General features: G+C 44.4%; 1 protein-coding gene across 4 annotated transcripts in view; it reads right to left on the bottom strand.

The window, feature by feature from the left end:
• ACP6 (acid phosphatase 6, lysophosphatidic) overlaps positions 1–18,393 on the bottom strand; it is a 62,614-nt gene extending 44,221 nt beyond the window's left edge. Inside the window, exons 1-4 of one of the 4 annotated variants that reach the window (XM_029578342.1) lie at positions 17,330–18,393; positions 8,723–8,815; positions 7,253–7,381; positions 7,043–7,173 (exon numbers count right to left, since the gene is read on the bottom strand). In XM_029578342.1, coding sequence (XP_029434202.1) covers positions 7,043–7,173; positions 7,253–7,381; positions 8,723–8,815; positions 17,330–17,494 — 518 coding nt within the window. In that variant the 5' untranslated portion in view covers positions 17,495–18,393. The remainder of the gene's footprint in view (positions 1–7,042; positions 7,174–7,252; positions 7,382–8,722; positions 8,816–17,329) is intronic. The other 3 variants (XM_029578344.1, XM_029578345.1, XM_029578346.1) reach the window with 3 other exon arrangements.
• Positions 18,394–20,316: the final 1,923 nt, after the last annotated feature.

The following is a 20,316-nucleotide window of genomic DNA, read 5'->3' as shown; positions in this document are numbered from 1 at the left end:
GATCCACAAGACTGTTCTGAGTGAGCAAGAGGTACCAGTATCGAAAGAGAGAACAGGCACCTTTAGAGATAAAGGAAATATGCCTCGGTGAGCTTCCTTAAACCTGTGTTCCTGGTTATGTTCTCGATTGATCTAGCAAGACTCAAGGAAGGAAAATCATCGGGTAAGAATATTTTAATCTTCCTTTCCTTTTTGCTAGACAGACCATCCCGTATGAAAGTTGCAAAAGCTACTTCTTGCTGGGACGGGAGGAAGACAGGACTGCCTTGATCAGTCCTGCCCCAAAAGCTGAATTTGCCTTGACCTAGTCTATGTCCAACTTGTAATGCTTAACAAAAAATGCAAGGATGACCAAGCAACTGCCTTAGAAATTTCCTCCAACTGGGTTGGGGGGGGGGGGGGCTGATGATGCTTATACCTTTGTAGAACAAGCCCGGAGTGCTGCCAGTATCTGTTTACCTATAAGTAAGTTGATGCGATTGCTTCCCTAATCTACCTGTCTATTGTACCCTTGGAGGCTGTCTCTCCTGGGCACCACCAAACAAGACAAAGAGCCTGTGTTTTCCTAAAGGCATTTGACAACTTCAGATATCTCAACAAAATCCGACGTATGTCTAATAGACATAGACTCCTATCCTTCCCCTAGTCCTCACTATTGAACACTGGAAGGGATACCACCCTATTTATATGAAATGATGAGATCACCTTGAGTAGGAACAATGGAACTGGCCAAAAGTGACAGAATCCTGCAAAAATACTAAGTAAGGATCTCTTCATGATAGGACCTGCAGTTCTGAGATGCGCCTGGCCAAGCAGATTGCCATAAGGAAGAAACCCTTCAGTGACTATTCCTTAATAGATGTCCGCTTTAGGAAAGTTGCACTAAGGCTATTAGCACCAGATTGAGGTCTCATTGGGTGGAACTGTGCCCTGATGCATTTTACCCCTTTAAGAAAATGCCCTATGTCCAAGTGTGCAGCTACTGAGATGCCTTTAATTCAGCCCCTATAACATATAGAAACAGAATTGACGGCAGAAAAAGACCAAATGGCCCATCCAGTCTTCCCAGCAAGCTCCCACACTATTTTCCCATACTTATCTGTTTCACTGACCACCAAGTTCAGGGCCCTTGTTGGTAACGGTTTGATTCAAATTTCCTGCCATCCCCTGTCATTGATGCAGAGAGTAATGTTGGAGTTGCATCAAAGGTGAAGCATAAGGCTTAGTGGTTAACATGCAATGGCTGCGACCTGGACCTTCAAGGACCCGAGTGCCAGACCTACCTGTAGGAAATCTAATATTTGCAAGATATCCGCTCTCCAAGGCAAACGGTCCTGCTTGGTACAAATTTCTCAAAAACTCGCCAAACCCTGACATAGACCAGGGAGGTGGAAAACTTCTGGACCTTTAGCACAGTCGAGATCACAGAGGCAGAGGATCCTCTCTTGCACAGGCGCACCCTCTCAAGGGCCCAGGCATAAGAGAGAATGGACTTCCATCGGTTTCCGGACCTTGCCAGAGAAGACCCTGCACCCTGGGTAGAACCAGCAGGGCTTTGTCTAGCAGCTTCATCAGATCAGCATACCAGGGTCTCTTTGGCCATTCTGGGGCTAATAGGATGACCTTTTTTATTGTCTGCCTATTAGTGGCCATGGTGGGAAGATATATAGCCAGCTGAGTCTTGGCCATTCACATAAGAGTGCATCTATCCTCCTCTATCCCGGCTCCACCCCATAGCTGAAAAATACGACCTTAACGTTTGCATGAGTCACTATTAGCTGCGCACATTCAGGCCCCTAATGGCCTATTATCCTTTGAAAGGCCTCTGGCCCGTGTCCATCCTGTTCATGCTGAGGTAGTCAGCTTGCAGGTTCTTCTTTCCTGCTTATATAGAATAGTGAGAGCTGGATAAGATGCTTCTCTTCCCACTCGAACAGCCAGGCTCTTTCTGCACTGAGAGGCTGCGGGTGCCCCCTTGTCTGTTGACATGGGGCCTGATGAAGTTCATCCCAGGATACTGAGGGAGCTCAGAGATGTGCTGGCGGGTCCGCTGTGTGACCTGTTCAATAGATCCCTAGAAAAGGGAGTGGTGCCGAGTGATTGGAGAAGAGCGGTGGTGGTCCCGCTTCACAAGAGTGGGAACAGAGAAGAGGCTGGTAACTACAGACCAGTTAGCCTCACTTCAGTGGTGGGAAAAGTAATGGAGTCACTGTTGAAAGAGAGAATAGTGAATTATCTACAGTCGGGAGAATTGCTGGACCAGAGGCAGCATGGATTCACCAGGGGAAGATCCTGTCAGACAAATCTGATTGACTTTTTTGACTGGGTAACCAAGGAATTGGATCAAGGAAGAGCACTCGATGTCATCTACTTGGATTTCAGCAAAGCTTTTGATACGGTCCCACACAGGAGACTGGTGAATAAAATGAGAAGCTTAGGAGTGAGTGCAGAGGTGGTGGCCTGGATTGCAAACTGGTTGACGGACAGAAGACAACATGTGATGGTAAATGGAACTCTCTCTGAAGAGAGAGTGGTTTTAAGTGGTGTACCGCAAAGATCGGTGTTGGGACCGGTCCTGTTCGATATCTTTGTGAGCGACATTGCGGACGGGATAGAAGGTACGATTTGTATTTTTGCGGATTACACTAAGATCTGCAACAGAGTGGACACGCCGGAAGGAGTGGAGAGAATGAGACGGGATTTAAGGAAGCTGGAAGAGTGGTCGAAGATATGGCAGCTGAGATTCAATGCCAAGTAGTGCAGAGTCATGCATATGGGGAGTGGAAATCCGAATGAACTGTATTCGATGGGTGGGAGAAAGGCTGATGTGCACGGAGCAGGAGAGAGACCTTGGGGTGATGGTGTCTAATGATCTGAAGTCGGCGAAACAATGTGACAAGGCGATAGCTAAAGCCAGAAGAATGCTGGGCTGCATAGAGAGAGGAATATCGAGTAAGAAAAGGGAAGTGATTATCCCCTTGTACAGGTCCTTGGTGAGACCTCACCTGGAGTATTGTGTTCAGTTCTGGAGACCGTATCTCCGAAGAGACAGAGACAAGATGGAGGCGGTCCAGAGAAGGGCGACCAAAAAGGTGGAAGGTCTTCATCGAATGACTTATGAGGAGAGATTGAAGAATCTAAATATGTACACCCTGGAGGAAAGGAGGAGCAGAGGTGATATGATACAGACTTTCAGATACTTGAAAGGTTTTAATGATCCAAAGACAACGACAAACCTTTTCCGTAGGAAAAAAATCAGCAGAACCAGGGGTCACGATTTGAAGCTCCAGGGAGGAAGATTCAGAACCAATGTCAGGAAGTATTTCTTCACGGAGAGGGTGGTGGAATGCCCTTCCAGAGGAAGTGGTGAAGACCAGAACTGTGAAGGACTTCAAAGGGGCGTGGGATAAACACTGTGGATCCATAAAGTCAAGAGGCCGTCAATGAAGAGTGGGTGGCTCGCCAGAATGACGGCAACTGCCTGGAGATAATACCCATATTCAATAAACATACACATGGTTACTGATACTCCAACATCGCTCTAAGCTTCAACGGCAAGAGGAAATGTGGAAAAAAGGATTTGCACTCACAAAGCGGGGAGTAACTGGCTTGTTACGGCGGTTACTACCCCAAACCAAATAAGCCTGATACTTCACTTTCAATGCATATCCAGCATAGCTCTCTGCTTCAACGGCAGGGGAGAAGAAAAACTGATACTTCACGCATATCCAGCGTAGCTCTCTGCTTCAACGGCAGGGGAGAAGAAAAACTGATACTTCACGCATATCCAGCATAGCTCTCTGCTTCAACGGCAGGGGAGAAGAAAAACTGATACTTCACGCATATCCAGCATAGCTCTCTGCTTCAACGGCAGGGGAGAAGAAAAACTGATACTTCACGCATATCCAGCATAGCTCTCTGCTTCAACGGCAGGGGAGAAGAAAAACTGATACTTCACGCATATCCAGCATAGCTCCCTGCTTCAACGGCAGGGGAGAAGTAAAACAACCAATAAGGGCTGAATAACATAGTCTGGGTAAAACAAATAAGCATGGGTGTAGCTTGCTTATTGCGGCGGTTACTACCCCTACTACCCCTAACTAATCAAGCTTGATATTTCACTCGGATGCAGCTCCATCACTGCTCTCTACATTAATGGTGGGGGTGGAAGGGAAATAGAACCAAAGAGCTAAGAGAAACAGATAAGTATGAGAAAAAAATGTGTGAAGCTTGCTGGGCAGACTGGATGGGCCGTTTGGTCTTCTTCTGCCGTCATTTCTATGTTTCTATGTATCTCCAAAGAGACAGATATAAGATGGAGGCAGTCCAGAGAAGGGCGACCAAAAAGGTGGATGGTCTTCATCGAATGACTTATGAGGAGAGATTGAAGAATCTAAATATGTACACCCTGGAGGAAAGGAAGAGCAGAGGTGATATGATACAGACTTTCAGATACTTGAAAGGCTTTAATGATCCAAAGACAACGACAAACCTTTTCAGTCAGAAAAAAATCAGCAGAACCAGGGGGTCACGATTTGAAGCTCCAGGGAGGAAGACTCAGAACCAATGTCAGGAAGTATTTCTTCACGGAGAGGGTGGTGGATGCCTGGAATGCCCTTCCAGAGGAAGTGGTGAAGACCAGAATTGTGAAGGACTTCAAAGTGGCGTGAGATAAACACTGTGGACCCATAAAGTCAAGAGGGCATGAATGAAGAGTGGGTGGCTCGCAGGAATGACAGCTACTACCTGGAGATAATACCCTTAATTCAATAAACATACACACGGTTAATGCGACTCCAACATTGCTCTAAGCTTCAACGGCATGAGGAAATGTGGAAAAAAGGATATGCATTCACAAAAAAGCGGGGAGTAGCTTGCTTGTTACAGCGGTTACTACCCCAAACCAAATAAGCCTGATACTTTACTTTCAATGCATATCCAGCATAGCTCTCTGCTTCAACGGCAGGGGAGAAAGACTGATACTTCACACATATCCAGCATAGCTCTCTGCTTCAACGGCAGGGGAGAAAGACTGATACTTCACACATATCCAGCATAGCTCTCTGCTTCAACGGCAGGGGAGAAAGACTGATACTTCACTTTCAATGCATATTCAGCATAGCTCTCTGCTTCAATGGCAGGAGGAATGAAAAAAAGTGGATCTATATACAGACAACAACCAACAAGGACTGAATTACATAGTCTGGGTAAACAAAAGCATGGGTGTAGCTTGCTTATTGCTGCGGTTACTACCCCTAACTAATTAAGCTAGATATTTCACTTGGATGCAGTTCCAATACTGCTCTCTACATTAATGGTGGGGGTGGAAGGGAAATAGAACCAAAAGGTTACTAAGAGCCAAGAGTAACAGATAAGTATGAGAAAAAAAAAAGTGTGAAACTTGCTGGGCAGACTGGATGGGCCGTTTGGTCTTCTTCTGCCATCATTTCTATGTTTCTATGATATAAGTTACTGCTGTGGCATTGTCCAACTGAACCCTGACTGCCTTCCCTCTTACTAAGCGAAGGAAGTGCCACAGAGCCAGCTTGATGGCTCATTTCCAACCTGTTTATTGAATAAGCTACTTCCTGCCCTGTCCAGTGTCCTTAGGTCAGCTGTCCCTGGCAATGAGCACCCCACCTCCTCAATCTGGCATTCATTGTGACCACCACCCAATCAGGAGGTTACAGGGTTGTTCTCTTCTGGAGGTTTAAAAGTTGTTTCCAACAGTTCAGGCTGCTCCTGACCCCTCAGGGGACTGGGAAACTGGCACGGATAGTCCTGGGAGGCAGGTGACAACAGGCAAGGAAGGCGTTTTGGAGCGTTGATGCTACAAAACTTAGAAGATGGAGGTAATCCCACACTCTGGGAGTCTCCTGCGCCTGACACTTTAACACCTGGTCTATTAGTCTGGGCATGCTGGTGGAAATCAAAGTGGTTAAAGCAATAGGCTGCAAACTATGGAGACCAGGGTTCAAATGCTGCTACTGCTGCTTCTTGTGATCTTGGGCAAGTCACTTCACCCTCCAATTCCTCAGATACAGAATTAAAGTGTGAACCCATTGGGGACTGGGAAATACCTCCAGTACCTGAATGTAATCTGCTTTGAAGTGCCTGAAAAGTGGAATATAAATCAAATAAATGAATAAACTAAGAAACACCAGTGTTTGTTAAAGATGTATACTGCTCCTTTGAGAAGTTTACTGCCCAGCCTAACTGCTGAAGGAGGTGCAGCACTGTTTCAGAGGCTTGCCTGCCCTCCTGACCAGGCTTGGCTTTTATAAGACAATTGTCCAAAATGGGTGTACCATAATGTCCTGTACTCATAGGACTTCTGTCACTACCACCATGACTGATGGGCAAAGCTTGAAACTAAAAATTTTCACCCAACATGCAGAACCTTAATAGGTTCTGGTGAGACTGCTAGATGGGAACATGGAAGTAGGCTTCCACTAAATCCAGCAATGCTAGGTATCTCCTGGCCTTACTGATGCTATCACCAATAGCAGAATCTCCTTTTGAAAATGGGGTACATGCAAATATGTTGACTCCTTTGAGGTTCAGCACTGGGCAGAAGGATCTTTTTTTTGGAACCAGAAGATAAAGTAAGTGCTGCGACCCTTCTCTTGCTTGTAGGTCCTGCAATTTCATTAATGTCCCTTTGACTGCCTCTCTTCTGAGAGGGGAGGCAAAGGAGGAGGTTATAAAGACCTCTGGAAAAGGTTTTGTGCACTCAGAAGCATACCCCTTTCCCACAATGTCCAGCACCCGTTGGTTTGAAATGATTCAGGTCCGCTCTATGTAGTACCTCAGCAGGCACCCTGCTACTGGGACTTACCTCCAAGGGGATCTGCTGGGAATCACTGTGCTGATCGGTTGCCACCTGCAGCTAAAGGCACATCTGCCTTCACCTTTTTTGTCCCCGCTCCCCCTTCCCTTCTCAGCTCATTCAGCCAGCCTGACTGTTCATTATGTCCAAGGACTATGAGGGACCCTCATGCACAGACAAGATATACCACGATTTCTCACTTGCAATACTCACAAGACCTCTGCAGGATTCAGAGAAGGAGAAAGAAAACCAAACTCCTCCACATAGGTCCTGCGTAGGCGTGCTCCCAACTCAAACATCTGCTGCATTCCTACTGTCGTGAGCTGGCCTGGGAACGTTCCCCCCTGCATGAGGAAGAGAGATGATTGCCGATCAAGAAAGGCACCAAGGAGTACGTCTGATGGAGAAGCATGAGGGCCTCACCTTCAGCTTGTGTTCTCTGTACCGCTTCTCGATGGGGGAAGTCGGCCTGGGACCTCCAGACAGGTCTGTCACCTTGTAATCAAACTGTGTATGCAAAGGGATATCTAATAAGGTAGGAGGCCACTCCACCTATTGAAAACCAGAACATAATGGATAAAAGTGAAACAACTTACTCAAACAAAAATATAATTAACAAACAGTATCCAGGATGTTTCTTCTTTAAAAGGACATGCTATGTTTAGGACAGAAACCAACACAATGCCCTCTGTTAATAAATGCAGTTTATTGTCAGCCAATGCTGGGCTCCGACTTTTACAGTCTGGGGTACTGATACGCAGACATTAGGGAAAAAGATATAGTCAAGTCCAAAAGCAAAGGACATTCGAACAGCATTGTCTGAATTATCAAGAAAGCTGTTCATTCTGTAAAAATGTTGCTAGCAGTAATTTTGTAATGGGTTTGACGGTTGCTTTGATTGTAAATATTACTATCCTTAACATAAAGCTTGGGGGTAACCTGCACAGAGTGGAAGTTACTACCCTAAGAAACTTGCTGGGCAGACTGGATGGACCATTTGGTCTTTTTCTGCCCTCCTTACTATAGGTGCTTGCATATTACATTTTATCATTCCAGTGTTGCCTATATTGTAGAATATAGTAAATGACGGCAGATAAAGACACAAATGGCCCATCCAGTATTCTCAGCAAGTTGTGTAGAGACTGTGTAGTTGTGTAGAGCTACCGGTTGCTTAGGGATTAGAGTGAACTATTTATAAACCAAAGGACAGACGGTTCACATTCAACCTCTGTTTGGCAGTAGAAGAGGACCAGAAGGCTCATCTGCATACTGCTCCCAGCATCCCCCGGGAGAGGAGTCCAGAGGTCACTGCAAGCGATCCAGGGATTGAATTCCACAGCCCCAGCTTCCAGAGGCCCCGCACCTTTTACAATAGGAGAGGACCGGAAGCAATCTCAAACCCTTCAATTAACTGAGTGAAGATCAATTTAATGGTGGTTAAAGAGGATTGGTAAGTATAGCTTTGGGAAATCTTTGGACTTATAAAAGTTTGGTGAAAGGTGAAATATAAGAGGGATATATCCTTTAGAGTTTGTGTGTGTCTGAGATAATAAGCAAGCCAGAGATAGTTAATTCTAGTGTCTGTCTTTCCCACCCACTCAACCCTTGATTTTTATGCAAGAGACACTTTCTCATTAAAAATCAATCAGGGTCTTATCTAAATCATACTATTGTTCCAGCCCTTATTGAAAGTTTAATCATCCCCTTGTAGGATACAAGCTGATTAATTAGTAAATACTCCTGTAAATTTAAAGTTCTCTAATTCCAACTCCCTTAGTATCCTAAACTTAACTAGGAACTCAATAAAATTAGGATGAAGGCAGCAGTCCAGCAGCAAGAAGGGGGCTTTCCAGTCTTTTGCATTGAGTTTCACATATATTATTTTTTACCCACCAGTGAGAGATTGTGTGCACTCGGTGCAAAGAGCTCCTGGCTCTCAGGGAACGAGTCCGATCTCTGGAGGCTAGAGTAGCAGACTTGAAGGAGCTGAAGCAGACAGAGAGGTACATTGATGAGACCTTCAAGGACATAGTAGCCAAGTCCCAAATCCAGTGCTGCCTTGGATCAGAAAGGTTTCCCAGTAGGAGAACATCATCCTGGTGTAGCAGGAAGTGATCCTGTAGCAAGGACCTGCTCTCCAGGTGATGTATTGTCCTCTTGCACCCAGGACAAGTCTCCCAGGGCTACTGCCCAGGAGGGAAGAGTTAGGCTGACCATCATAGTTTGTGATTCAATTATTAGAAATGTAGATAGCAGGGTGGCTGGTGGATGTGAGGACTGCCTGGTAAGTTGCCTGCCTGGTGCAAAGGTGGCAGACCTCACGCGTCACCTAGATAGGATTATAGACAGTGCTGGGGAGGAGCAGGCTGTCATGGTATATGTGGGCACCAACGACATAGGAAAGTGTGGGAGAGAGGTTCTGGAAGCCAAATTTAGGATTTTAGGTAGAAAGCTGAAATCCAGAACCTCCAGGTTGGCATTCTCTGAAATGCTTCCTGTTCCACCTGAAGGTCCCCAGAGGCAGGCAGAGCTCCAGAGTTTCAATGTGTGGATGAGACGATGGTGCAGGGAAGAGGGAATCAGTTTTGTAAGGAACTGGGGAAACTTTTGGGGAAGGGGGGAGACTTTTACAAAAGGATGGACTCCACCTTAACCAGAGTGGAACCAAGCTGCTGGCACTAACTTTCAAAAAGGAGATAGAGCAGCTTTTAAACTAGAAAAGGGGGAAAGCTGACAGTCACTCAGCAGTGCATGGTTCGAAGAAATGTATCCTTGAAGGATACTAATGAAACAGGAGAGTTTGGGCATCCCAACAGAGAGGTTCTAATAAAAGCAAACATAGTCCATGTGCCTATATGTAAAAAATCACCAAAGCTAATGATTTCCAAATTAGCCCTAATAACTGAAAAGCAGGTTGTTAATACAAACAGAAAACACACTTTGAAATGTCTGTATGCCAATGACAGAAGTCTAAGAAGTAAGATGGGAGAGTTAGAGTGTATAGCAGCAAATGATGAGTTGACATAATTGGCATCACAGAGACTTGGTGGAAGGAGGATAACCAATGGGACAGTGCTATATCAGGGTACAAACTATATTACAATGATAGGGAGGATCAACTTGGCGGGGGTGTGGCACTTTATGTCCGGGAGGGTATAGAGTCCAGCAGGCTAAAGATCATACAAGAGACTAAATGCCCAGTAGAATCTATATGGGTAGAAATCCCATGTGTGTTGGGTAAGAGTATAGTGATAGGAGTATACTACCGTCCACCTGGACAAAATAGACAGATGATGAAATGCTAAGAGAAATCAGGGAAGCTAACCAATTTGGCAGAACAATAATAATGGGAGATTTCAATTACCCAGATATTGATTGGGTAAATGTAACATCAGGACTTGCTAGAGACATAAAGTTCCTGGATGGACTAAATGACTGCTGCATGGAGCAATTGCTTCAGGAACGAACAAGAAAGGGAGCTATTTTAGATTTAATTCTTAGTGGAATGCAGGATTTGGTGAGAGAGGTAACGACGGTGGGGCCATTTGGCAATAATGATCATAACATGATCAAATTTAAACTAATAACTGGAAGGGGGACAATAAGTAAATCTACAGCTCTAACACTAAACTTTCAAAAGGTAAACTTTTAAAATAAAATAAGGAAAATAGAAAAAACTGAAAGCAGCAGCTGCAAAGGTTAAAAGTGTTCAACAGGCATGGACATTGTTTAAAAATATTATCCTAGAGGCGCAGTCCAGATGTATTCCATGCATTAAGAAAGGTGGAAGGAAGGCAAAACGATTACAGTCATGGTTAAAAGGTGAGGCGAAAGAGGCTATTTTAGCCAAAAAATATCCTTCAAAAATTGGAAGAAGGATCCATCTGAAGAAAATAGGATAAAACAAGCATTGTCAAGTTAAGTGTAAAACATTGATAAGACAGGCGAAGAGAGAATTTGAAATTAAGTTGGCCATAGAGGTAAAAACTCATAATAAAAACTTTTAAAAATATATCCAAAACAAGAAACCTGTGAGGGAGTCGGTTGGACCATTAGATGACCAAGGGATTAAAGGGGCTCTTAGGGAAGATAAGGTAATTGCAGAAAGACTAAATTAATTCTTTGCTTCCATGTTTACTAATGAGGATGTTGGGGAGATACCACCTCCAGAGATGGTTTTCAAGGGTGATGAGTCAGAAGAACTGAACCAAATCACTGTGAACCTGGAAGATGTAGTAGGCCAGATTGACAAACTAAAGAGTAGCAAATCACCTGGACCAGATGGTATGCATCCTAGGGTACTGAAGGAACTCAAAAATGAAATTTCTGATCTATTACAGTGGGCTCAGGTAGAACTAGACATGTGACAATCAGGCAGCCACCTTACCCAAGTTTACAGCAACCTGTGCCTCAACCCTCCCACAGAATTATCAGACATCCAGGATTAAAAAACCCAGAATCAGTTGGATAACAGTAGGTTCTGGCAGAAAAAGACCTGACACGGTCATGCAAAGGGAAAATAACAGCAATCAGCTAAAAAAAAAACAGAAAAGGTTCTTAGGAAGTGTAACATAGCAAGGGAGAAACATTGGAAAGCTATGACTACAAATGCTTGCAGTTTGGGCAATAAAATCCCAGACCTGCAGGCCCTTATGTCAAAGGCGGACTTGGACATTGTTGCTGTCACGGAGACATGGTTCACGGATTCTCATGACTGGGATACGGCCATACCGGGCTATAACTTGTTAAGGAATGACAGAAAGGACAAAAAAGGGGGAGGAGTAGCACTGTATGTCAAAAATAATATCCAAGCAACTGAACTGCAAGGAAAGTGGGGTGGAGAAGAAGCATTATGGGCCATCCTAAAAAAAAAGAGGATGGTACATCCATTTTTACTGGAGTGGTGTAAAGGCCTCAGACTCAGACGGAAGAACTAGACAGAGATCTGATCAAAGACATTATAAACGTGGGAAAGAAGGGGGAAGTGTTGATTGTTGGTAATTTTAATCTGCCAGACGTGGACTGGAGTATCCCTTCTGCAGAATCTAACAGAAGTAGAGAGAGTGTGGATGCCCTGCAAGGAGCTCTGTTCAAACAAATGGTAATGGAACCCACAAGGGAGGGAGTTTTACTTGACCTAGTGCTCACTAACGGGGATAATGTCTCTAATGTCCGGGTGGGTGCCCACCTCAGCACCAGTGATCATCTAACAGTATGGCTTGATATTGCAAATAGGATACGGAGAAGTGTCACAAAGACCCGAGTTTTGAGCTTCAAAAAAACAGACTTTGTCGAAATGGGGAAATATCTGGAGGAAGAACTTGAAGACTGGAAAAAATGGGAGATGTTTAACAACAGTGGGCCAAACTAAAAGGAGCAATTACAAAAGCAACAAATTTGTATGTTAGAAAAGTAAACAAAAGTAAGAGAAATAAGAATCCAATCTGGTTCACAAAGGAGGTGGCTGATGTAATAAAAGCAAAAAAAGAAGCTTTTAAGAAATATAAAGAATCCCAAAATGTGGAACACAGGGAGGATTATCTGGTGAAACTGCAGGAGATGAAAAAAATAATCAAGAAAGCAAAAAGTCAGGGAGAGGAAAGGATCGCCAAGGAGATAAAGCGAGGTGGCAAAACATTTTTCAGATATATCAGAGAAAGGAGAAATGTACATAGTGGTATAGTGAAATTGAAAGGGGATAAGGATCAGCTGGTGAAGAGAGATGATGAATTAGCAGAAATATTAAACAAATACTTCTGTTCAGTGTTCCCAAAAGAAGACCCTGGAGAAGGACCATCACTTGTTATCAAGACTGTAGAAGGGGGTGGAGTAGACGAAACTCCATTTTTGGAAGAGAATGTATGGGAAGAGCTAAGAAAACTGAAAGTGGACAAAGCCATGGGGCCTGATGAGGTTCACCCCATAATACTGAGGGAACTCAGATGTGCTGGTGGGTCCACTGTGTGACCTGCTCAATAGATCTTTGGAAAAGGCTGTAGTGCCTAGTGACTGGAGAAGAGCGGTGGTGGTCCCGCTTCCCAAGTGTGGGAGTAGAGAATAGGCTGGAAACTACAGGCCGGTTAGCATCACCTCGGTGGTGGGAAAATTAATGGAGACTCTGCTGAAATAAAGGATAATGAACTATCTACAATCCGGTGGGTTGCTCAATCAGAAACAGCATGGATTCACCAGAGGAAGGTCCTGGCAAACGAATCTAATTGATTTCTTTGATGGGGTGACTAGAGAACTGGATCAGGGAAGAGCGCTCAATGTAATTTACTTGGATTTTAGTAAAGCTTTTGATACAGTCCCGCACAGAAGACTCATCAACAAAATGAGAAGCTTGGGAGTCAGCTCCAAGGTGTTGGTGTGGATTACAAACTGGTTGACAGATAGAAGACAACGGGTGATGGTAAATGGAACCTACTCTGAAGAGAGAATGGTGTTAAGTGGAGTGCCACAGGGATCAGTGTTGGGACCGGTTCTGTTCAACATCTTCGTCAGAAGGTAAAGGAGGTAAAGTTTGACTATTTGCGGCTGATTCTAAGATCTACAACAGAGTGGACACGCGGGAAGGAGTACAGAAAATGAGACGGGATTTAAGGAAGCTGGAAGAGTGGTCAAACATATGGCAGCTGGGATTCAATGCCAAGAAATGCAGAGTCATGGATCTGGGGCGTGGTAATCCAAAAGAACTATATGCATCGGGGGGGTGAAGGGCTGATGTGCACGGAGCAGGAGAGAGACCTTGGGGTGATAGTGTCTAACGACCTAAAGTCGATGAAGCAGTGTGACACCGTGATAGCCAAAGCCAGAAGAATGCTGGGCGCATAGAGAGAGGAATATCTAGTAAGAAAAAGGAAGTGATAATCCCCTTGTATAAGTCCTTGGTGAGGCCTCACCTGGAGTACTGTGTTCAGTTCTGGAGACCGTATCTCAAAGGAGATAGAGACAGGATGGAGGCGGTTCAGAGAAGGGCAACCAAAATGGTGGGTGGTCTCCATTGAATGACTTATAGGAGAGGTTAAAGAACCTGAATATGTATACCCTGGAGGAGAGGAGGAGCAGGGGTGATATTTATTTATTTATTTAGGGCTTTTTTTACACCGACACTCATGATACCAATCATATCGTATCGGTTTACAATACAGACCTTCAGATACTTGAAAGGTTTTAATGATCCATGGTTGTCAACAAACCTTTTCCATTGGAAACAATTTAGTAGAACTAGGGGTCACGATTTGAAACTCCAGGGAGGAAGACTTAGAACCAATGTCAGTAAATATTTCTTCACTGAGAGGGTTGTGGATGCCTGGAATGCCCTTCCGGAGAAAGTGGTGAAGACTAAAACTGTGAAGGATTTCAAAGGGGCAAGGGATAAACACTGCAGATCCCTAAAAGGCTAGAGGATGGGAATAAATAAAAAAGCTAAACCGGTACGGAGCAGCAGTTACTACCCTTAAGAGAAACATGAGGGTAACCTGCACGGAGCGGCAATTACTACATTTAAGAAAATCATGGGGGTAATCTGCACGGAGCGGCAGCTACTACTTTGGGAAGCTTACTGGGCAGACTAGATGGACCATTTTGGTCTTTTTCTGCCATCAATACTATGTTACTATATTAATTAAAATTTGTAACCTATCATTAAAATCATCCATTGTACCTGAAGTCTAGAGGGTGGCCAATGTAACCCCAATATTTAAAAAGGGCTCCAGGCGAACCGGGCAACTATAGACCAGTGAGCCTGACTTCAGTGCTGGGAAATAGTAGAAACTATTCTAAAGATCAAAATAGTAGAGCATATAGAAAGGCATGGATTTACCCAAGGGAAGTCTTGCCTAACAAATCTGCTTCATTTTTTTTTTTTGAAGGGGTTAATAAACATGTGGATAAAATGTGCATGACAGAGTGGTCCTCCGTACATATCCTAAGTTTTTACCAAAGGTAGTGTCGGAATTTCATCTTAATCAATCCATCATCTTACCTACTTTCTTTCCAAGGCCCCATTCAAACCCAGGAGAACAGGCTCTACATTCCCTGGACTGCAAACATGCCCTAGCCTTTTATCTAGAGCGCACTTCAGCTTACAGGAAGTCCACTCAATTATTTGTTTCTTTCGAGAACATCAAATTGGGAAATCCAATGGGAAAACAGACCCTTTCGTCCTGGTTGGCGGACTGTATCTCCTTTTGCTACCAGCAAACAGGCATTCCGCTATAAGACCATATAAAAGCACACTCTGTTAGGGCCGTGGCAACCTCAGTGGCACACCTTCATTCGTTGCCACTTATTGATATTTGTAAGGCTGCGACCTGGAGCTCTCTCCATACCTTCGCAGGCCATTATTGCTTAAATAAGGCTGACAGGCAAGATTCCATTTTTGGCCAGTCTATTCTATGGAACTTATTCTCAGCTTAACTACCCAACATCCTAGCAGGAGGAGTTCTCAGCTTAACTACCCAACATCCTACCAGCGACCCGTTCAGGGTTTTCAGGATGCCCTCCTACCCAAATCCACCCCTGTTGTTGTGCCTGTCACATGTCTTTGGGTGCATTTGGTGCATTGCTCGGGCATCCTCAGCTCGCTACTCACCCATGTGTGAGGACTACCATCCTGCTTGTCCTGTGAAAAAGTAGAGTTGCTTACCTGTAACAGGTGTTCTCACAGGACAGCAGGATGCTAGTCCTCAAGAAACCCACTAGCCACCCCGCGGAGTTGGGTTCGCTTGTGATTTATTTTATTTTTCGCACATACTTCTTGCTATACACGAGACTGAAGGGGGACCCTGCTGGATGCAGGGTTAGTGCCATGCTGGGAATGCCCAGTAGGTGCCAGTCAAAGTTCTAGAAACTCTGACAAAAGTGTTCTGTGATTGGGCTCCATCCTGATGATGTCACCCATATGTGAGGACTAACATCCTGCTGACCTGTGAGAACACCTGTTACAGGTAAGCAATTGTGCTTTACACTTTCGGATAATAGAAGGACTAGGGGGCAATCCATGAAGTTAGCAAGTAGCACATTTGACTAATTGGAGAAAATTCTTTTTCACTCAACACACAATTAAGCTCTGGAATTTGTTGCCAGAGGATGTGGTTAGTGCAATTAGTGTAGCTGGGTTCAAAAAAGGTTTGGATACGGAGGAGAAGTACATTAACTGCTATTAATCAAGTTTACTTGGGGAATAGCCACTGCTATTAACTGCATCAGTAGCTTGGGATCTTCTGGGTGATTGGGTAATTGCCAGGTTCTTGTGGCCTAGTTTGGCCTCTGTTGGAAACAGGATGCTGGGCTTGATGGCCCCTTAGTCTGACCCAGCATGGCAATTTCTTATGTTCTTATGTCATAACTGCCCATCTATGCAAGGTTACCTTATCCATATATTTCATACCAAAAATTACCACAGGCTACTCTGTTTCTTCATTTCCATCCTCTAGTGATTCTCTGAGTTTGTCCCATGCCCTTTTTCAATTCCATTACCATACTGTCTTCACCACCACTTCCAAAACGTTGATTTGGGGTGTAAGCAAAACTTGTTTAGTGCAAGGTTTTACAATTTTTATTTTAAAGAGGCTCTTGGGAAAGGGGGGCACATTCTTCCTGGATGAGCTATCTGCCCATGCAGTTTTTAGGCACAACTGGATTATCTACACTATTTTACAACACCCTGGTCCCTATGGCAGTGAACCAACACAGCATTGCAGCATGCCAAGAGATCTGGCAGCAAGATACCAGTGCACTACATTATAGAACGCAGGGATCTCCAGTTACAGCACCCAAGGATCCTTGCACAAAGCTAACCCTCCATTACAACAGCCTGGGACCTCCCATACTGACACACAACTACATTACCTGCAATGTACTTTCCATTAGCATTTCTACAAGAGGTTAGACACCTTAGCTGGGTTCGGTTGGTTTTCTTGTAATACACTTATTACTAAATTTCACACACAAATCTCTGCTCAGTATTCACTAGAGTTATCACAGTAAAGAAAATTACACGAATTATCTCCAGGGAGTGCCAAAAGGCTACATTTTGTTATATCATAAATTAATGTTGCTAGGTTTATATAGGGAAATTGCATTTGAGCGAAAGTTTGAAAACTAGGATATTGATAGTATTATGGAGGAGAGCCTGGAGTGTACAAGAGCCTGTGATTCTCATCACCACTAGCCTGCCCATTATGACGCTTCATGTTTGCTCTGTGTCCTTATTGAAGATGTCATCTGAGTAAGTTATAAGCAAAAGCGACAGAAAACATGTCAGCCTCCAACAATAGTATGGTCTATCTTCCCAGCATATTGAGCTGCAAGGTATGAGAAATAAGTCCACAAAGCCAGTGCCCTGCAGCAGAGGACAGGCAGAAACTATGACTGCGTTACTCTCCTGATGGCCAACACTGCATGTAATTATACAAAAAGGCAGGCAAATACCTGGCCCAAATTCAGAGAACTTTATTGACACAACAATTTTATATGTATTGCCACGTCTCTCACCTGTTCTTTGTGTGGGATGGGTTTTAAAGGAGTCCGAGCTCCATGCCGAAATATAACTTGTACCAACTTCAGTTCATACTCATGCCTTTCACTCATGAGCTGACCTGTGTCTTCTCTCTGCTCAGCAAGAACCATCTTCTTTTTCTTCTGCAAACAATAAAACATAGAACCCACAAGGGCGACTCTAGCAAAGTGTTCATCTTGCAAACAATTTTTTCCTCACAGCACGTCTTCTTTGGAGTCAGCCTGTCCGTCCATACAATTAACTCAGATGGTAATCTTTCTTTCTTCTTTTGTTCCCAAGAGTGCAGCGAATAGAAAGATGGAGAAAACAGAAGACAATGATTTGCAGGAAGAGGGAAGTCAGAAACGTGGTTCTCACACCAGGTAGCAGAGAACTACTGAATCCTCTAAAAGTCAGTGCGGCTTTTTCCCTGGAGTGAGGGATAAACAGAAAGGAAGGGATCTATCCAAAGAAGAATCTGTATCAGAGAACCAATACATAAAAGAGAGTCTCAGTGATGCAGGAGGCTAAGTATAGCCAGAAAATGAGAGAGGAGAGAAAAAAAAAGTGATTGAAGGAAAAGGTGAGCTGTTCTGATGATTCAGGAAGAGGGGTGGAGCTTAACTTGCTGCAGGGCGTGAGAAAAAATACAAAGGTTCAGGGAGAGGGACTTTTGGTCTAAAATGAAAAAGCCTGTACTTATAAAAAGAAATAATGATCACCCAGGTGTATAATACTAACGCGGATCTCACAATTGCAAACGGAGAGAGGGATTTATAAGTAGTAGTGTCCTGATACAGATCAGCCCTGAACATAGGATAAACCTGAACTTAACGATTTAGTCCAGTTTACTACCTCAAAGCAGAGCAATACAGGAGCTTAGCGCAGTTTACAGTCTGGGAAGAGAAAGCCCACCAGCCCAGCCCTGACAGGTGCAAAGCTCCAGGATGGCGAGGGACCATGTCAACTAAGAGCGAAGGGATACTGCGCCCGAAAACAAGCTAAAGCCAGGCTGCAGGAGGAGAGGGGAGAGATGCAGCGGTTACAGCCGCAGGCGGATGAAAGAACTGAGCAGAAAGCTCCTCCCTGCCACTTCCGGGCTTATGGTTGAGTATCTCTTGCGTGGGTCGTCGCAGACGGATTACGTGTGACGGGGGGCGGCGTCATTACCGCGTGCGAAGCTGTGACGCCCTCGGCTGACCCCCGGAGCAGCAGCAGCAGCAAAAAAAAATAAACCCCCTTCGGTTCCCTGAAAGCTGCAGCAGTGGGGGGCGGGATTTGCTGCTGCAACACGCACACCCCTAGGCAGAGCGAAGTGTCTTGGCTGCCACATTGGATTTGGGGGAAAAGTGAATTAATGGCATGACAGCCGAGAGCAGGCTCGCTGCTGGGTCCTCCCTCGGTGGTTCAGTAGCGCCCCCGGGAGAGAGAACTCTACAAGCTCCAAAGTTGGCTGCATAAAAATGTAGGTCTGATTCCTAAAAAAAAAAAAAAAAAAAGCAGGAATTACATTTCCATGCATTTAATGAGGTAAACATGGAGTAATGTGGAATATAATAATAAGTAGTTAAACTTGTAATATTCAGTTAAAGGTTTAAATACATTACCAGAGGTCATGAGGCATTAGAGGGCGCCTTGGTAACTAACCTCCTCATTTATCAAAATGCTATAAGGCGTTTTCGCATGTCTTAAAGCCTTATTGCATGCGAAAATGCCTTTAACGCATGCGATAGCACCATATCGTATGTTGCAATGCAAATCCAAAAAAGAGGAGGAGTTAGGGGCGGGAATGAGCTGGGTTTACCGTTTTGCGAAGCCCTATATGTTAAGCTGTGCGATAGCTTGCGTTATGGTTGTATCACCCGTTGCGATGGTAGGTTGAAGCTCCGAGAGAGCTAACCTAGCTATCAGGAACCTCAGACTAGAGGGAGAGAGAGAGACTAGATAGGTATTTATATCCCTATGGGAGGCCCACCTAGTAACTGGAGGTGAGGTTTAGGTATTAGTGTAGGGGTTAGGGGCCACTTTGATATTCACAGTGAGACGTACAAACAGAACAGTACTCTCTAATGAAGATTTGTTGACCCTTGGAGTGAGGACACTCGCCCAAAGCTGAGATTTGTGCAATGTTCTGTCAACCTAGCTTGATGTTACCAGGTAGAGAGTCCATAAGTATATAGTCAGTTTGTAAAATAACTTCATCTCTGGAATCATAATTGTAGTCAGTAATTTCTGTTGTGTCTTGGTCAACAGACAGTTCCACAGTGTGAGAGACTTTATAGCTTAAAAGATATACCAGTTTTTCATCTAAGTTGATTTCATGGCCCTGAAACACATCCAGGATTTCTACCTCTGTGAGAACTGGCTCTGGTTCTAGGTAGTATAAGGACACACCCCCTACAGTAACTATTGAGTTCATAGGTACTGTGACTAAAGAAACATTTCTGGGTAAGGGAACCTTACTGGTAACACCATGTTTGTTAGAAATAGAAAGTTCTAGGGAGTAGTTGATGTCGCAGGATGAGATGGCAGCTCTGAACTCTCCGGTATCTCGAGCCTTTTTTGAGTAGGATCGCCACACATCCTTCACAGCTGAGGCTATTTTTCTACATTGGGTTATGTGATTAACCATCACAGATGGCTTAGAAGAAAAAAGGGCCCTAATTTCAAGCAGTTTTCTTATGTTAAATCGTCTACGGACGCCAACAGGCCTAGTGGAATAGCGGAGGCAGTGATTTCACCTGATCACCCTGAGAAGACTGCTCCGCTGTCGGGAGAATTGAATAATTCAGTGTCCAACTTACCCACGTGGGAGGAATTCCGTCAATGGTTCTGCAAGCTACGAAAAGATATGCAGGATAGCAAGCAGGAGCTTATTGATATGATGGCTGAGATATGTGAGGAAATGGCGGACAGTGGGCGATGTGTTGATGAGTGTGATATCTGGTTGGAAGCACATGCTGATAAACTAGATAAAATGCAA

Source organism: Rhinatrema bivittatum, chromosome 15, assembly GCF_901001135.1.
Source record: "Rhinatrema bivittatum chromosome 15, aRhiBiv1.1, whole genome shotgun sequence".
Classification (NCBI taxonomy): domain Eukaryota; kingdom Metazoa; phylum Chordata; class Amphibia; order Gymnophiona; family Rhinatrematidae; genus Rhinatrema; species Rhinatrema bivittatum.
This window is presented reverse-complemented; position numbering and strand designations above follow the sequence as displayed.